General features: G+C 31.9%; 1 protein-coding gene across 2 annotated transcripts in view; it reads left to right on the top strand.

Moving 5' to 3' along the window:
- The window catches only part of LOC107455353 (nose resistant to fluoxetine protein 6-like), an 86,805-nt gene extending 70,951 nt beyond the window's left edge, over nucleotides 1-15,854 (top strand). The window contains exons 12-16 of one of the 2 annotated variants that reach the window (XM_087159093.1): nucleotides 2,892-3,014; nucleotides 3,496-3,613; nucleotides 4,935-5,127; nucleotides 6,381-6,523; nucleotides 14,194-15,854. In XM_087159093.1, coding sequence (XP_087015219.1) covers nucleotides 2,892-3,014; nucleotides 3,496-3,613; nucleotides 4,935-5,127; nucleotides 6,381-6,523; nucleotides 14,194-14,370 — 754 coding nt within the window. In that variant the 3' untranslated portion in view covers nucleotides 14,371-15,854. Of the gene's footprint in view, nucleotides 1-2,891; nucleotides 3,015-3,495; nucleotides 3,614-4,931; nucleotides 5,128-6,380; nucleotides 6,524-14,193 lie in introns of both variants that reach the window. The other variant, XM_087159092.1, reaches the window with a different exon arrangement.
- Nucleotides 15,855-16,221: the final 367 nt, after the last annotated feature.

Genomic DNA, 16,221 nt, shown 5'->3' with positions numbered 1-16,221 from the left:
AACAGGATAGAATCAGAAATACTATTTAATTTTTTTAAATATAATATTTTCAACTTTTTTTTTGAATGATATATTTATAGTAAAATGCATAGAACATCTGAAGATACAAATTTGAAGGAATGGATCTTGCAAATCTGAATTTTCATAAATTAAAGACTGACAACTTAATTAATCTCGCAATTAAAATGACGCATAAAAGCAATTTAAATGACGGTAATTATAGACTGTATGAACAATAAATTATTTCGTAAATATCTTTTATAAAAGAAGTGTAGAATGATATGAAATTAATTATCGGCAAATGTTTTGTACCAAAATTATACATGAAAAAAACTAAAACATGAGTATAAATTTATTATATTAAAATAAAATGTTAAAACTTTAATATGAGATCTGAAAAAATTCTAAAACTCTTTACAGATATAATAATTACATGCTTTGCCAAAGATTCTAGCATGGAATCAGATTTTTTCAATATTCCATAATCATCCGTATTTAACACTTTCAATTTTAATAAGTTTTATAGACAAATAATTTAAATCAACAGTATTTTATTTAAAAACGCTGAAAAATAGCTAATTTAAATGGAAAGTGTATATAACACATTCTAAATAAAAGTATTTTAAAAAAACAGTATATTAAAAATAAGAACAACAAAGTATCTTTACTTATCAAAAAGTAAAACAGAGTCTTCTTCAGAAATACCGCTGTTAACTAAATGTTGTTTTACTTCTTAATTCAAATTATTCAGTAACATATTCTCCAGAAAAAAATTAAACGTAAAATAAAAGCGAAGACATAATTTATTTAGATCACATAACAAAAGAATTTTATTTAGATTTACTATCTTTTGCTTTTTAAAATAAAACGATAGAAATTCTAGCTTATAGCTCGCACTTAATCAAATAATAAATAACTCACTCAAGTTTGAGCGAAAACCACTCAAGTATCGATTAAGTATATACCACTCAAGTTCGATTGAACGCAAAGCAAGAATTTAGCTCAAATATAGGTGTATTTTACTCAAGTTGAGTTAAAAAAAATTTCACACTTTTTTGAGTAGGCGAAATCACTCTATCTTTTTAAGGGAGTATTTCTAACAACGCAACATAGAATGGAGTAGGTTTTTTTTTTAAATTTCTATCACTCCAAATGTCAGTTCTAGAGTCAAATGACACTGTAATAGGTCAGTTGAAAGAATTAAAAAAATTGTAGGAAGAGTATTTCATTTCTATTTAAAAGGTGGTAAAGCTTAACATTCTGTGATTGCCCCTATTTTATTTTTGGCTATGAAAGTATAATTCACACCCCGGCAAAAAAAGTGACACACGTCAAAAAACAGCATTTGAGAAAAATCAACTTAAGGAATACTATGAAACTTATTCTGAAATAGCATAATCTTGAGCACAATCTGAGATAGCACAATCTAGAAAGGAGATACTTTTAGAGCTTGATGGGGCGCTTCATATATATGTTTTATTGACATAACCTCAAAATTTCTGTTTTTGACTTGTGTCACTTTTCCTGAAGGGGTGCGAATTGTGTGTGATATTTCATGTGAACAAATATATATGTTTCGGTATTTCTAAGTTGTAAAGAAAATTTCTCTCAAAAACGGAAAAATGACGAAGTTAAAAATGGTCCACTTGAGATAATACTTACATTACTGTCTAATAATCAGGCTACAATAAACGCTTTTGGATTTTTTGGAATACATTTTTACCTCTTAAGTAATTGATATCTCAAAATTATTTAGTAAATATACTAAAAATGATACATAGCACTTAATTCAAGCGAATGTAGTACAGGGCTTAAGCTCTATGAAACGATATTTCTTCTGCCAACAAATATTTTGGTTGATTTTACATGACTAACCTACTTGCACAAGTTCATGAAGTGAAAATGCCATTTTGACATATGTAGTATTTGGGTCGATCGACTAAAATGAGACATTTAAACTTAGAAGTAATACCAAATATTTTTTAACGTTAGAAATAGCATTGACCGATTTATCGGAGATCTAAAGTCGCTAATGTAGATTCGGTGGATGGGAATCTAGAATAAATAGAGAAGAGAAGTAAAAAAAAGTTCATCAATTATGGTGATAGACAGGCGTTGATTTCAGGAAATCATTAGTGATCAGGGTGTAAATCCCTTGAGAATGGTTTGCGGGGGTCCAAGCACTTCTTGATTCTATAGTAGGTCTTCTAGATCCTTCATTAAGGAAACCAGTCGATGGGCTGATGATGCAGGAGATGAGGTTTAGTGATTAAAATGGCCTTTTCTACTGGGACGTTGACTAGTACTGAGAGAAGTTAGAAATATGGTACTTCATGCTATTGTAGCATCTGGCTGGTGAGTCTCGGCTTTCTACGCACTGATACTTGAAGCAGTGCCCTTCGGCACACTTCATGCAAATGTTTTTTTTTACCTATTCCTATTTGCGGTTCTTTTCTGAGTGCCAGCCCTGTGAGAAGCTCTACCTCATTCATCTGATTGAAGTTGAGTTGAGAGTTGCTGAAGCAAAAATGTGACGGGGAAATAAAGCTTACACTCTTTATGTATCGGAGAAAATATACTGAATTACAATACAATTCAATTTAGCCACCCCCGGGGGTAAAACCCCAAGCTTCGCAAGTGCATAGAGTGGTGTATTGCCCGAGATGAGATGGGCAAATATTATTAACTGACTGACTGATACAGTTTTATCGGAGTGCCTATCGCAAGGGGATATCTGCTCCTTCATCTAAGTTAATAAAATTAAAAATGAAGATTTTACATAGATTGTTTACATAGAGTTCTTTCCATATTTTTGTCCAAATCCTGTAGATTTTACTTCAATTGTTAAAGTGCATAGTTGAATATTATTATTTTTTTAATAATTAATGTAGAAGGCCAGGAAGAGGATTCTTGTTAGCTGGATTGGTAATCGTCATAAGTGTTTTGCTAGCAGCATTTTCTCATCTTTATTACAAGCTTCCACCAACTTATCATCTATCATATTTGAATCTCGAGTAAGTCATTTAGTGTTAAATTTTTTGAAATATTTAACTTCATAAGTTTCCTTATTGCTTAATCAATGAGAAGTTCATATTAAATTTAATGCTCCTAATTTTCGAATAAATGAAAGGAAATTAATTTTTATTTTACTAAATATAGAAATCGATTAAACTGCTAGGGCAGGAGTTTCTAAACTTTTGGGTATGTTTACTTGGAAAAACAAGATAATTGCTTAAAAATTTCTGTTTGAAGCAATAAAAATAATTTTATGTTAATACTGTTCTAGAAAAAGTATATTTTCCAAATTGTCATTTTATATAGCTATAAAATTTATTATGCTATTGACCTACGCATTGTGCGTATAAGTTACCTTACTTTTTACTCAAACTCAAGGCACAGGACTAATCAAATAGGTGTTTGACTTCAATATTTTGTAGTTTGTTTTGCTGTAGGTATTTTTTTCAGTTCTTAAATAAGTTTTTTTTTTCTTTACAGTGATTGGTTTTATTATGCTGTCAAAGGATACACACCAATTCATTTTCACCTTCCTACTTGCGCTATTGGATTAATTGTTGGTTACATCTTGGCGACCAAAAGAGGCCATATACCAGAAGTATTATCCTGTTTGTTTTACAATTGTTTTCAGTGTATCAAAAAACATTTTACTTTTATTCCTGACTGTACTGTCGTTTTAGTTCAGAAAGGTTGTAAGCGGATATAAAAGAAAATATTTTGTCAACGCTTTTTACAGACCAATTTCTTTAGTGTTTTCGGATCACTCTTTTAAACTTTAAAAAAACACAAAGTATGCAATTTTTCTTGACATTTTTTGCAAAATGATTTGTATATTTTTGTTCTTAATTAGTATCTTAGTTATATTTAAGTGAAAAATATTTCGCTCCTAAAGCTTTTTAAATAGTGCTTTGAACTTATATATGTAGAGTATAAAGGAGTAAAACTAATAAACAAAAATATGTATAATCGCAATGTGCTAGCACTTGATGTTTTAAAACTACGAATTGAACTTATTAATGTTTCTTCCTCTAAATACACGTTTTGAACAAAATTGTTTCTTTGGTTAGAAATCAACTTGTTTTAGATATAGCAAATTTAGCTATTTTCAAATTCGATATACGAAGGGAAAAAGATTTAATTGAAGAAAATAAATAAATAAACAATTTTCCCCTTTTCTGCATTACAACATTAAAGGGGTAAAGTAAGGGTAAAAGTTATTAGGGAGATCTGAATAATGTTATGGTATCGATTTACGTTGTTTTCAAAAACATTGTTTGTTGTTTCATAATCTTATTCAATGTAAAATTTAACAATTCGATGCTAAGGGCGGTAGAGTTTTGATTCTACGTAATTTAAAATAGTCCCAGGAAGCCCACTCATGTTCAAGATGGTATTACAAGGGACCTAAAAAACTGAGTTCGTCCCCGGGTGCTGTAAACTGGGTTGAAAACTGCTCCGCTTACTGCAGAAGTTTTAATAAATTGGTAGCTAATTAAACAGTAAAGTTTGTAAAATAAGGATGATTACGTTTACTTTTATCAAAGTAATCGTATGATTGTTAAATTAATGCATTTTATATGAAACTTCAAATTTTTGATAAATAGTGGTGGAAAAAATGACATACAATGAAAAATTTTAAACTAAAAAAAACTTAAATTTCGTTATCCCTAGAAATTACTCTTTTACAAAACGGAGCAAGTTGGCATCTCTGAGCCCAGTTATGCCTCCGATTTAGGTATAATATCGGAGTAAATATGTGAAAAAATAATCAGTAGCTAACTAATAATAATTTCAATTCCTTTAACACTTAAAAATGCAAACAGTTTCATTAAATAATATTTCAGGAATGATATGTAACTATGACTCACTATGACATTGTTCATTATAACTGCAGACTAAGTTAAACTTTTTATTAGCAGCATATTAATGCCATAGGCTGGTTTCTGTCATTTATGACATTCTTAACTATGATGACTTTGACTTACAAGTGGAACCAAGGAGCGCACGCTCACCCAGGCGTCTTTGTCTCAACTTTATATGGCTCCACTCACAGACTGGCTTGGGGTCTGTGTTTAGCTTTTATAACATTATCGTGTACTTGGGGACAAGGCGGTAAGTTCACATTTTGCAGTTTGAGAAAAATATTGCGATATTTTTAATGCGTTTTGTAAGAAGCTTCCATCAATGGTTCAAACTATTTATATCTGAGATACTGAAATATTTTTATGAACCACACTTTTTGTACATTACAACTTTTGCAATGTTTACTCAGTAACTATAATCCATCATCTTGTGGTGTTTCTACACTTTCCATTTGATAATGTGTTGTATAAATTTATTTAAATTTCTTTAAATACAAAAATAATTCTGAAATTCACACATACATCTGTCCATTATTTTCTTATATTCCGTTACCATTTCTAAGTAGACGTCAAAAGTCAGCACAATAAAACCAAAATTTCTTCTACTACTTTAGCTTCAAAAAAACTTTTTGAGTTTACTTCTGTTAAAATGTTGTATATTTGCGAAATAAATGCTAACAGTGCAGCTTTTGTGATAGCGCTCTAAACTTTTCCGAAAAACAGTAATTTCCTTTTAAACTTTTTAAAAGAAAGCTGTATCAAAATAGGCTAATAATTGCTTTTTTTTTTAAGAACTACCAGTAGTATTCTGATATAAATAAATATTAACAATGAATATAAACTTTTTTCGAAAAATAGAGAACTCCATTTGCTCCTCAAACTTTAATTTTGTCATGTATGTTTCTAAGTTAAAATTTCAAGATGAATGGGAAAAGGGCAGTAAGGCCTCAGACGCCCAGTTCCACTACAACGAACGAACGAATTTTCGAAAAATAGAAATCTTTTTAAGGGAAAGCTAAATTAAAATGGCTAATAATTGCTTGCTTTTTTCTCCGGAATTATCAGTATTAAGTATTCTCAGATAAATAAATGCATACCTGCCAACATTTACTCATTTTGGGTGAAATTTTATTTTTTATTTAAAGTGGTAGTAAATGTATACTACCTTTCATTTATAAACTTATTTTTTTATGTTTCTGACCGCCAATATTCTTGAAAAAAAAATGAAGCATATATATTAATATGTGAGAGTAACTTGGATGTCTGATTAAGATTTTTCAATATAAAAACTTTTTTTTTTCTGAACAAAACCTTAATTCAATTTCAATTTTACTGTCACTGGGAAAAATCAGCCTCGAAAGGATTAAAAATTGGCAGGTATGTAAATGCTAACAATGAGCCTTCTGTAATGGCACTTTCCAGTATTTTTCGAAAAATAGAACTCTCTGTTTAAAAAAAAAGCCATCTTAAGATGTAATAATCGTTTTTACTTTTATTTTTCAGGAATCATCAATAGTATTCTGAGTTGGGAAGGCTTTGTACCATTCTCAAGATTGAGTTACATGGTGTACCTCATTCATCATGGTCTAACGTATATTTATACCGGGTCCATAAGGCAGTCAATGCTGTTAGGACATCGGACTATGGTAAGATCTTGTGCAAAAAATACTATTAAATAAACAAAATCTTTAAAAAAATATGACAAATAAAGTTCCTAAAATACACTATCCTCCCAAATATAGAAACTATCAATTTGAGATTCGTCTAATTTTCCGATTCCTTTTACTATATAGCTAAAGTAGTGTCTTATATCATAAGTGTGCTACGAATCAAAATGTATTAAGTCAGAACTTTCATGACTACATACTCTCCAACAATTGCTGTTATCGTTAATTTATTTTTCTCAATAGTAGTGAAAAAAAAAAGCAGAAACTCTTGTAAAAAATTGAATTTCATATAAACCATTTACAGTTTTCGCACGACCTTAAAAAAATAAATGAGTGTTAGCTAATGTTTTTCCAGATTACTAAATAATGCTTAAATTTATTTTTCATTAGTCAATTACGAAATAACACCAGAGTTATTTTTCGCACCCTTTTATATATTTTTTAAATTAAATATTTATTGATAGCTTATGACATCTAGATAACTCTCACTTTTGCAACGACTTATAAAAAATTTCCAGACCCTGGGAACCCTGTTTTACTAAATCTTAATAAGATAGTTAAGTTTTTGCTCTTATAAGCTGTCTCCACTTCATTACAAAATTGCAATAAATCGAATATGATACAATTAAGTCCTAGTCGTAGTGTTTTGATTTTATTGGGCACCTGGGCCGCGAAGCGGCCCCTATCCCATTCATCTGGAATTTTAGAACAGTTTTGGTTGAGCAATGAGGTAAGCAGGCAATGGAGTTGCTTTTATGAATGTTTCAAGCTCTTTGCTTGAATAACTAAAAAGGAATCAAAAATAAATTGAGCAACTTGCTCTAAACTGTGTTTGTTTGATTTTGGAGTTGTTCAGAATTGTATCAGCATGAGTAAACGTTATTTTCAGAAAGGTTGATGAAATTATTTATTTTGATAGTTATGATATGAGGCGTCGGAGGTGAAATGTGCAGCTATTGGTCTGTAGTTTTTATCTTTGATATAATTTTCAAATTTAAAGATTTCATTAAAATTTGCTGCTTTACATTCTATGGCTTTATCGAAAAAATCCGCGTTTAGCTTGTATATATGCTGTGATAGAGTTGGTATTTTGAGGTCTGTATGTATATTGGTATTCCGGATGAACCATCTTGCACAGGTTATTTTTCTAAGGATCTTGTTTTGGCATTGGTTTAATTTCTTCAGTAGATGTTGAGGTATCGTTGTCCAGGCAGGTGAGGCATAGGTAAGTATTCGGCTGATCATTGCCGTATATACACTGCTGGACAATTGCTAAGGACGGATAACACTATCATCCATAGCAATCACAAAATGAAAGGAAGCAAAACTTGGAAAATTAGAATAAGTGCGGGATATAGTAAAAAGAGGTATGCGTATGCAAATTTTTTTTCCACGTCTGTTCACTACGTGATAGCGCTAATAAGAGCTTTAAAGGTTGTGACGCGTGAGGAGAGTTGTTGTTTCAAGTCTAAGTTTTACAGGAAAGATTTAGTTGACGAACTTGAAATTTTTGGCATGTCTTCCCGATATCACTTAGATGATTTTAAGCGTGGCCAAATTATTGGAAAGATCGAAGAAGGGCGAAAAACAACAGATGTTGCCAGGGAGTTCGACATCGCTCACGGCGTTGTTTCACGGCTGTGGAAATCATTTAAAACAACTGGAATGTGTAGTAGGCGGCACGGGGAGGTCGTGTTAGAAATACAACGCCTGCAGAAGACAGATACATCGTCCTATCAGCAAAAAAGAACAGGCGCACCACAGCTCAGCAGGTGGCAAATCAGTTTCTTGCTCCCACAGGAAAGCAGATCTCCCGAGAAACTGTTGCCAGACGTTTGAGGGGAGGAGGACTATACGCCCGCAGACCTGTTGTGTGTGTCTCATTGACCGGACAGCACCGTACTGCCCGTTTGCAATGGTGTCGTGAGCATCACAATTGGACTGAACAGGACTGGGCATGCGTACTATTCTCAGATGAGAGTAGGTTCAGTCTGTCATCGGATTGTAGACAACTGATCTGGCGCGAGAGTGGTACTGGTTATCGTCCAGAAAATATCCAGGAAAGGGACCGATATCCGGCATGCAGTGTCATGGTGTGAGCCGGCATCATGATCAATGGCCGCACGCGCCTACATGTGGTTGCGAATGGGACTATGACGGGCCAACGATACATTGATGAAGTTCTACTTCCTCATGTTCGTCTTATCCTTGGTGCTGTCGGTGAAAAATTTGTTTTTATGGACGACAACGTAACATGTCATCAGACACTCGCTGTTCAGGATTGTCTAGATAGTGAGGGTATTCAGCGCCTCGTATGGCCATCGCGTTCTCCAGATCAAAACCCCATTGAAAATGTTTGGGATGCTTTGGGGAGGCAACTTGCTGGTCGAAACTATCCTTCGACAAACAAGAACACCCTCATCCGTGCACTGACAGAGGAATGGGATAAATTGCCTCAACAGCTGCTGGGTAATGTTGGGCAAAGTATGATACGACGTGTAGAATGTTGCATCACACTCCACGGTGGACATATCCCGTACTGACACCTTTCTTCAAGTTGCCTGCTGACATTTAGATGCATTGTTCCATTTTTCCGTACACAGCATCGAATGAACATTTTTTTCTTTCAGATGTTTCATAGCTTTTGTACTTTCCAGAACAATGAATATTCTTTATTCTAATGTCTGAACAGTGTGGCAACTATATTTTATCCTACTAGGCCTCATGTCTTGCTTAATGTTATGCTACATTGCAATTTGTGATCCGTCCTTAGCAATTGTCCAGCAGTGTAGTAGCTTCTTTAGTTTAAGTGGCATATTCTGATTATATATCAATGGTTGTATGGCTATTATTGCTGCATTTGATTTATCTATTGTGATTTTGATGTGATCATTCCAGGTGAGTTTGCTATTGATTATAAGGCCAAGATTATTTGCTTTTTTAACTATTGGTATTGGTATGTTGAACATTTTTGGTCGATGATACAATTAAATGTAGTAGATGTTCCTTACATCTATTTCAACAGTTTATAATTAGTGGTGGAATAAATTCTTATAATTCTGGTTAATCAAGATTTTAATGCATTACATTTAATTGCTACCACTAGAAAAATATTTTATGTATCTACGACAATTCTTTAGTTTTAGTAATTATATTTCAATTGCTACCGTAATGTTGCTCATCACAAAATGTTTTTATACAATGTTTTTAATCAATTTTCATGATGTATGGAATATGGGCGGCTGTGCGGCCCAGGTGCTTTGTTTTTGAATAATAAAAACAAGAAAATTATATTTCTGAGAACAAAGTAGCATGATCAAAAAGTTTTAGGGATTGTACAAAGTTTTGAAAAATCTCTATGTAAATAATCTTTCTCTTAGAAGCAAATGTTTTGTAAGATTTGGTGTGGTAAAACTGTTTGCACAGTTTGAAATCATGCCTGAAGTTTTTTAGAAATAATGTCATCCTTATTCAAGAAAATTTGTATTGAATTAAATGAGCTTAAGAAATTAAAAGCTTTTGCCTTTTTAATACCACTATATTTATAAAACTATTTTAAAAATTATATATCACGATTTAATTTATATGTGGGAAAACCGATCCAGATTTCGCTTGGGTAAAATGGATGTCATTATTTTAACACGTTCACGCCGGGAAAAGTGAAAGTACTGGTAGAAGAATCATTTCAATATTAGATGACATTCGGGAGGAGATAATCTATTCTCAGCAATAACAATTCACTGTAAAGAAATTAAACATGGCGAAGAAGCAATTCAATATAAAAATTGCATCCGTTAAAAACAATTGGTAATTATGGATTTTTATTATTCCCAGAAAAAAACTAAAAAATGAAGTTTATTTGTCACCAGTTTTTACTCCGGTACGCTGCCAAGATGAGACAATCTAGCGTGACCCACTGGTGGGTCACCCCGGCGTGACCGTGTTAAGCTTCAAGAAGCATGTTCCTTCATAATCTGCCAATAGATTTGCTATATAAAATTTTGCAAAACATTTGGTGTCAAAAGAAAGATAGTTTAGATTGAAGTATATTCACTTGTATCATATATTAACCACCCATTTTATTTTATGAGTGTTTTTTTTCTAATATTAACCACTCCTTTAACACTAGGTTTACTGTACGCGCAATTTTGAAGCATTTCGATTTTTATAAGGAAAATTACAAAACCCGTTTGCGTTTTTGTTTTATCTCTTGTAATGACTTTTATTCATTGATAGAGGTAAATATATATTGAAGTCTATTTTCTTCAAAAGCGTTGAAATATTGATATTTTCTTTGTGGTGTACCTATCTCTACGAATATGCGTCAATTTGACGCGGTCGTAATTTAGACAAAATTTTGAGTAAACATACAAACATCACATCAATAATAAATAGGAATGTGCCGGCAATACTTCGATCCGATATCGTTATCTCAAATGAAACAAGCGATAGCCAACTGTTGCTGATAATAGAAAGAACAAACCCAGAATGTCAATTAATGTCAGTGTGTTAAATTTCGAAGGCTCAGTTGCTTAGTTCGCGTATTGAAAAATAAAATACTACTGGAATATTTTGTAAATATATATCTCAAAGTTTCATTTTGCTTTCTAAGTGCAGAGATGCCAACTGCTCCGGGCACGCTAAAATAATTTATGCTTATGTGAATTCTTTAGCTAAGTATCGGCCCCATCAGGGGCCCCAACTCATTCGTCTCAGCGGTGTTAAAATCATTTAAAAACGATAAATAACATCTAAGTAAATTTTTCAAATATAAAGTGGTGACTTATATAGGCCTGCGAACTATTTAGAATTAGTGGTGGATAAAAATTTACTGAATTGAATTTGTTAAACCAAGAATCGCAATTGATTATTCATTTAATACCACTTTAAAATATATATTTGCTGTCGGGAAATAAGTTGGCATCTCTGTAAGTGTTATATGTATTATTTCATACATCAAATTGACGCGTGTTCGTAGAGATATGTATATATCTAACATCCGTAAACCTAGGGTGAAATTTCCCCATTCTAACCGTTGTTAATTATAAACTTAGACGAAGGAGTAGATAACCCTAATTTGCCTCTATGCTCGATACAGGAGTTTTCTGTTTTGGGTTCAAAATTACAAATTGAATGGAGTTGAACATTGGTAGTCATAAACACAAATTTGGGTCGGCTGTTATACGACAGTTCTAAAAAAAATATCACAGTAAAGATTTTAACTGAATCACAGAAGATTAATATTTAACTTCATGAACGATTATTGAGTGTAATAAAATGTAGCTATTCCAGATGTATTCCTTCAAATTTTATTACGTAAAAATTTTAGCTGTGACAGGATACATCTCTTTCTAAAACTGCTGGATTGAACAGTCAGGAATGTGTTTCCAAAAAGGGTCATATAATTAAAAAAATTAGAGAACTTTACTTGGGGAAAATCGTAAAGTCAAATCTACTTCGTGAATTATGCCATTTTGCTGAAACAAATTAAGTTATTTAATAAATGATGGTTAAAAATGACGGTAAAAAATAAAAGTAATTTTATTTTATAACCATCATTGAACAGCCGGCCCAATTTCTGGGTTTACGACCACTAATGTTCAATTCCGTAGCCTTGTAATTTTTAACCCAAACCAGAAGATAAGTGAATTCCTAGATTAAGCATTGGGAGAAATGTGCCTTCGTTAAAGACTTTTTGAAGGAACTAGCCTGTATTTGCGTTACATGGAGAGGAAAATTACAAAAACCTTCCACGATTAGCATGACGGAGAGGGGATTCTAACCCATGATTCTAACCCATTTACCTCTGAGGATATTTTTAAGTCAATACCATACCTGCCAACTCTTCCGGATTTTCCGGAAGATTTTATTTTCACATTTAAAGTGGTAGCAATACTCAGGTTATTCCAATTACCTTTTTGAATTATAATGATAATATAAATGAGTTTGACCACCACTACAGATAAATAATTACAATAAATATATCAAAACATAATAATATTTGCTCAAGCGAATTTCAACGGGATCAAAATATAAATATTTTTGTGAGTCAGATTGTTTTTCGTTTTCTGTTTTACAACCACTCTGAAAGTCCATTCTCGGAGAGAGGGAAAGTTGGCAGGTATGCAATACTGTGGTCGGTGCGTGCAGGGTGCCGAATTCGCATCTACCAGCCATCGCTGTGATTCAAACCCGGTTCACCTTTGTGGAAGGTGAACGCTCTATAGCCTGCGCCGCCACGGATTAATTCTAAGTTATAGTTTGTCTAAAGTAAGAACTTCTCTAGCCATTCGTCTAGACCCGTGGCGATGACTATGGCTACGAGGTACAACTATTTCAAGTAGGGATGCGGGGTCATTGTTTAGGACAGGTTTTGGCTCAAGCGAGAGAAACAGAATCTTTTTCTTCCGTCCATTGTGTTAGCCCCAAATTGAAGAGAAACTACTTTCCTTGAAATGCGTTGTTCTTGTTCCCATAGCAGCAGACAGCCTCAGATTTTGTGGTGGGAAGTTCTTACTGTAGACAAACTATATCTAATTTTCCCATCTTTCTCATCTTTGCACAATTTCTAGCACTTCAGTGACTTGTAATGCTATTATTGTGTTTCGACTCGCATTTTGAAAAGTATTAGTGCTAGGGGTAGGACAAAAATATAGAAAGACTTCTATACTAACTCTATGTAAACAATCATTCTTTTAGAAGTAAATGTTTTGGAAGATTTTAAACTATTTCAAAACTGTTGACACAGTTTAAAAGATAATGCTTGGAACTTTAAAAAGTGGGGTCCTTTTTACCTTTATAAAATTTACATCGACCAACAGAGATGTCAACTGATCCGAATTCGACAAAATATTTTAAAAAATGGACGAGAACTACAAACTAAAATGTGAAGATTTTCGGTTACTTTCGCCAACTTTAAACAGACTCAACATGGCTTTACTTAAGGGAGGCAAACTGTTCGCCGTTCTACAAAAATTTTAATAAATTGATAGCAAATTTAATAGTAAAACTTGCAGAATGAGTCTAATTACGCACCGATATTAGCAGTTTCACCCCGATATGAGTACAATAATGTTGCATTTCATACGATAATTTGAATCTGATATAAATATTACAATTCTATGTTTAAAAGCTTTTTGAATTGCTTGAATTTTTTAATAACGATGCCTGATTCACCCATGCAAAATTCGAATCAATCAAAGTTCAGAGAACAGGGCCCGAGGTATGGATTTCAAATTATTAGCCAGTAAATTAGACAACTATCGAAACAAATGCTTAGGACCTGAAAGAGGAAGTTAATAACTGCTTATTAGCTTTAATATTAGCAATTTCATAAACAAATTTACAGGATTGCAACATTTATATTAGAATGCTTTTTTAATTTTAGTGATATAAGAAAAGAAAAGAAGTTTTTAACTACCTACACTAATCTTGCTCGATGCAACTTTTATAGCAGTAAAATGGATCCCACTTCTAAAAACTTCAAGCATGTTTTTTAAAACTGTGACAACAGTTTGCCCTGTAATACCTTCCCAAACATTTACTGTTGAAAGAAAAAATTGTTTACTTAGAGTTAGTATAGAGGTGTTTCTTTTTATTCCAAATCTTGAATATCCCATGTAACTTTTCTTATTTTGTCTGCTTTTCAGATCTTCATATTTTTCAATAATATGTTCCTCAGCTTCTTGGCAGCTTTTGTGCTAGGTTTAATCTTCGAGTCGCCTTTAATGGCATTAAATAAAGCATTTTTGGATGGAAAGCTGAGAAAAAAAATTATGCCAGTCGATACAGAGAATGGAACTGTTATATTGAAGAATGCTGAGTGAATATTGAACTGTGTGAATATGACTGACTTATTTCTTAAAGACGTCTTCATTGAAAAGTGTGTGTCAGTTCTTCATTCATGCTGCCATAAATCCATTGGTAATTTTCAAAATGTTTTAACCATTCCTATGCTGTCTATCACAAGCCATTAAATTAATAAAAAAAATTAAACAATTAAGATGAAAAAGCTAATTGCCAAATTTTAATGCATAGTAATACGCAGATATCAATTAATTGTTCTGAAACATTGCAAATATGCTCCAGATCAGAGGAAACTTAATTCCTTTTCTTCGTTCAGATGTATTTATTGTTAAAAATCCTGAAAGATTTTCGATAAAGAGAAGAAAAAAATAATCCTTTTTATGTCATAATTTAAGTTAATGATATTGTAATTAATTCAGTACTAAACTTATATATGTAAACAATAATCAGACTTTTGTTTAATAAACATTTATAAGAAAACTTAAAATAGAGTATGCATACTCTTTTAAGTTGATGAGCGATTTCTAGTCATTATAAATATTTGTAATACACTGTAGCTATTTTTTAAATATGAATTTATACTAAAAAACTACACTACAAAATCATGCACAAAACTGAATATAAATATCGACGCAGAGAATAAAGCTAAAATATTTCTGATGTTTTTTTATTTATTGATTTTTTTGATATATTGAAGTAGGTTATGAAAAATGAATACTGTCACATTTGAGCTGCTAAAAAATGCTCCCTCCCTTGTAGTAGTCTAAGGTCATTTTTTTAAAAGTAAAAGCAAAGTATGTTTTAAGGGATTTACCTAAAAAAACTTTTGTTTATAAACTCATTCTAAATAACTCATTGTAATAACTCATTTTGTAAATAACTCATTCTAAACTTTTGTTTTATTATATTTATTAATATATCGCTGCTTAATTATGGACATCCACTTGTTTCATGGAGCATTGTTGCGTTTCAGAGTTATGCTTTATCAAATAGTTAAAAAATTCAATTTTCACATTTGAGCTCCTAAAAATGCTCCCTCCATTATAGAAGTTTAAGGTAATTTTTTTAAAAGTAAAAGCAAAGTATGTTTTAAGGGATTTACCTAAAAAAACACCCTAAACTTTTGTTTTATTATATTTATTAATATATCGCTGCTTAATTATGGACATCCACTTGTTTCATGGAGCATTGTTGCGTTTTAGAGTTATGCTTTATGAAATAGCGAAATAATTCAATTTTCAGCTTTTTTCTGCACTTATAATCTTAGTAGAACCCACTAATTTCTTTACTTAATATTAAAGCTCACAGTAAAGACAAGCTCTGTCACTCAGCACTTTCCAGTGATAATGATGATCTTAGTAGATAACTTTCATTCGAACTTTCAAAAAATTTTAGATCTGCATTTAACTATTTTATTTTGCTTAGCTTTTCCCAAAACTGCATCGTTACATCTTGTTGGTGAATGTATCTACTAACAGGTGCAAAAAAAAAAAAAAAAAAAAAATCAGCGAAATCTCGTCCCATTTTCAAGAAGAAAAAGAAGACCAAAGTTGCATATAAATGTTATGTTATAAATCACACCCCTTCTCATTTTTGACACAGTAATGATGGATCTTCCCCTTCAAAGTTAAAATAATTTTTTTTAATGAAAACTGTATAAGTAACAGAAACGTATAATTAAGGAGGAATAAACACTGAGGCATTATAGCATGAAAAATAGAAAAAAAATGCTTTATTTAATAATGTATTTGTATAAAGTACTGTTAGAAATAAACAATAAAACATAAAACAATACACTTTGTTATTCATTTCCTATTATTTACTCATTTTTTCGTGTCAGTCTTTACGAAGGCTTGGCATGGGTTTCCGTG

This window comes from Parasteatoda tepidariorum, chromosome 3, assembly GCF_982258835.1.
Source record: "Parasteatoda tepidariorum strain Cologne lab strain chromosome 3, Ptep-v5.0, whole genome shotgun sequence".
Taxonomy (NCBI): Eukaryota; Metazoa; Arthropoda; class Arachnida; order Araneae; family Theridiidae; genus Parasteatoda; species Parasteatoda tepidariorum.
This window is presented reverse-complemented; position numbering and strand designations above follow the sequence as displayed.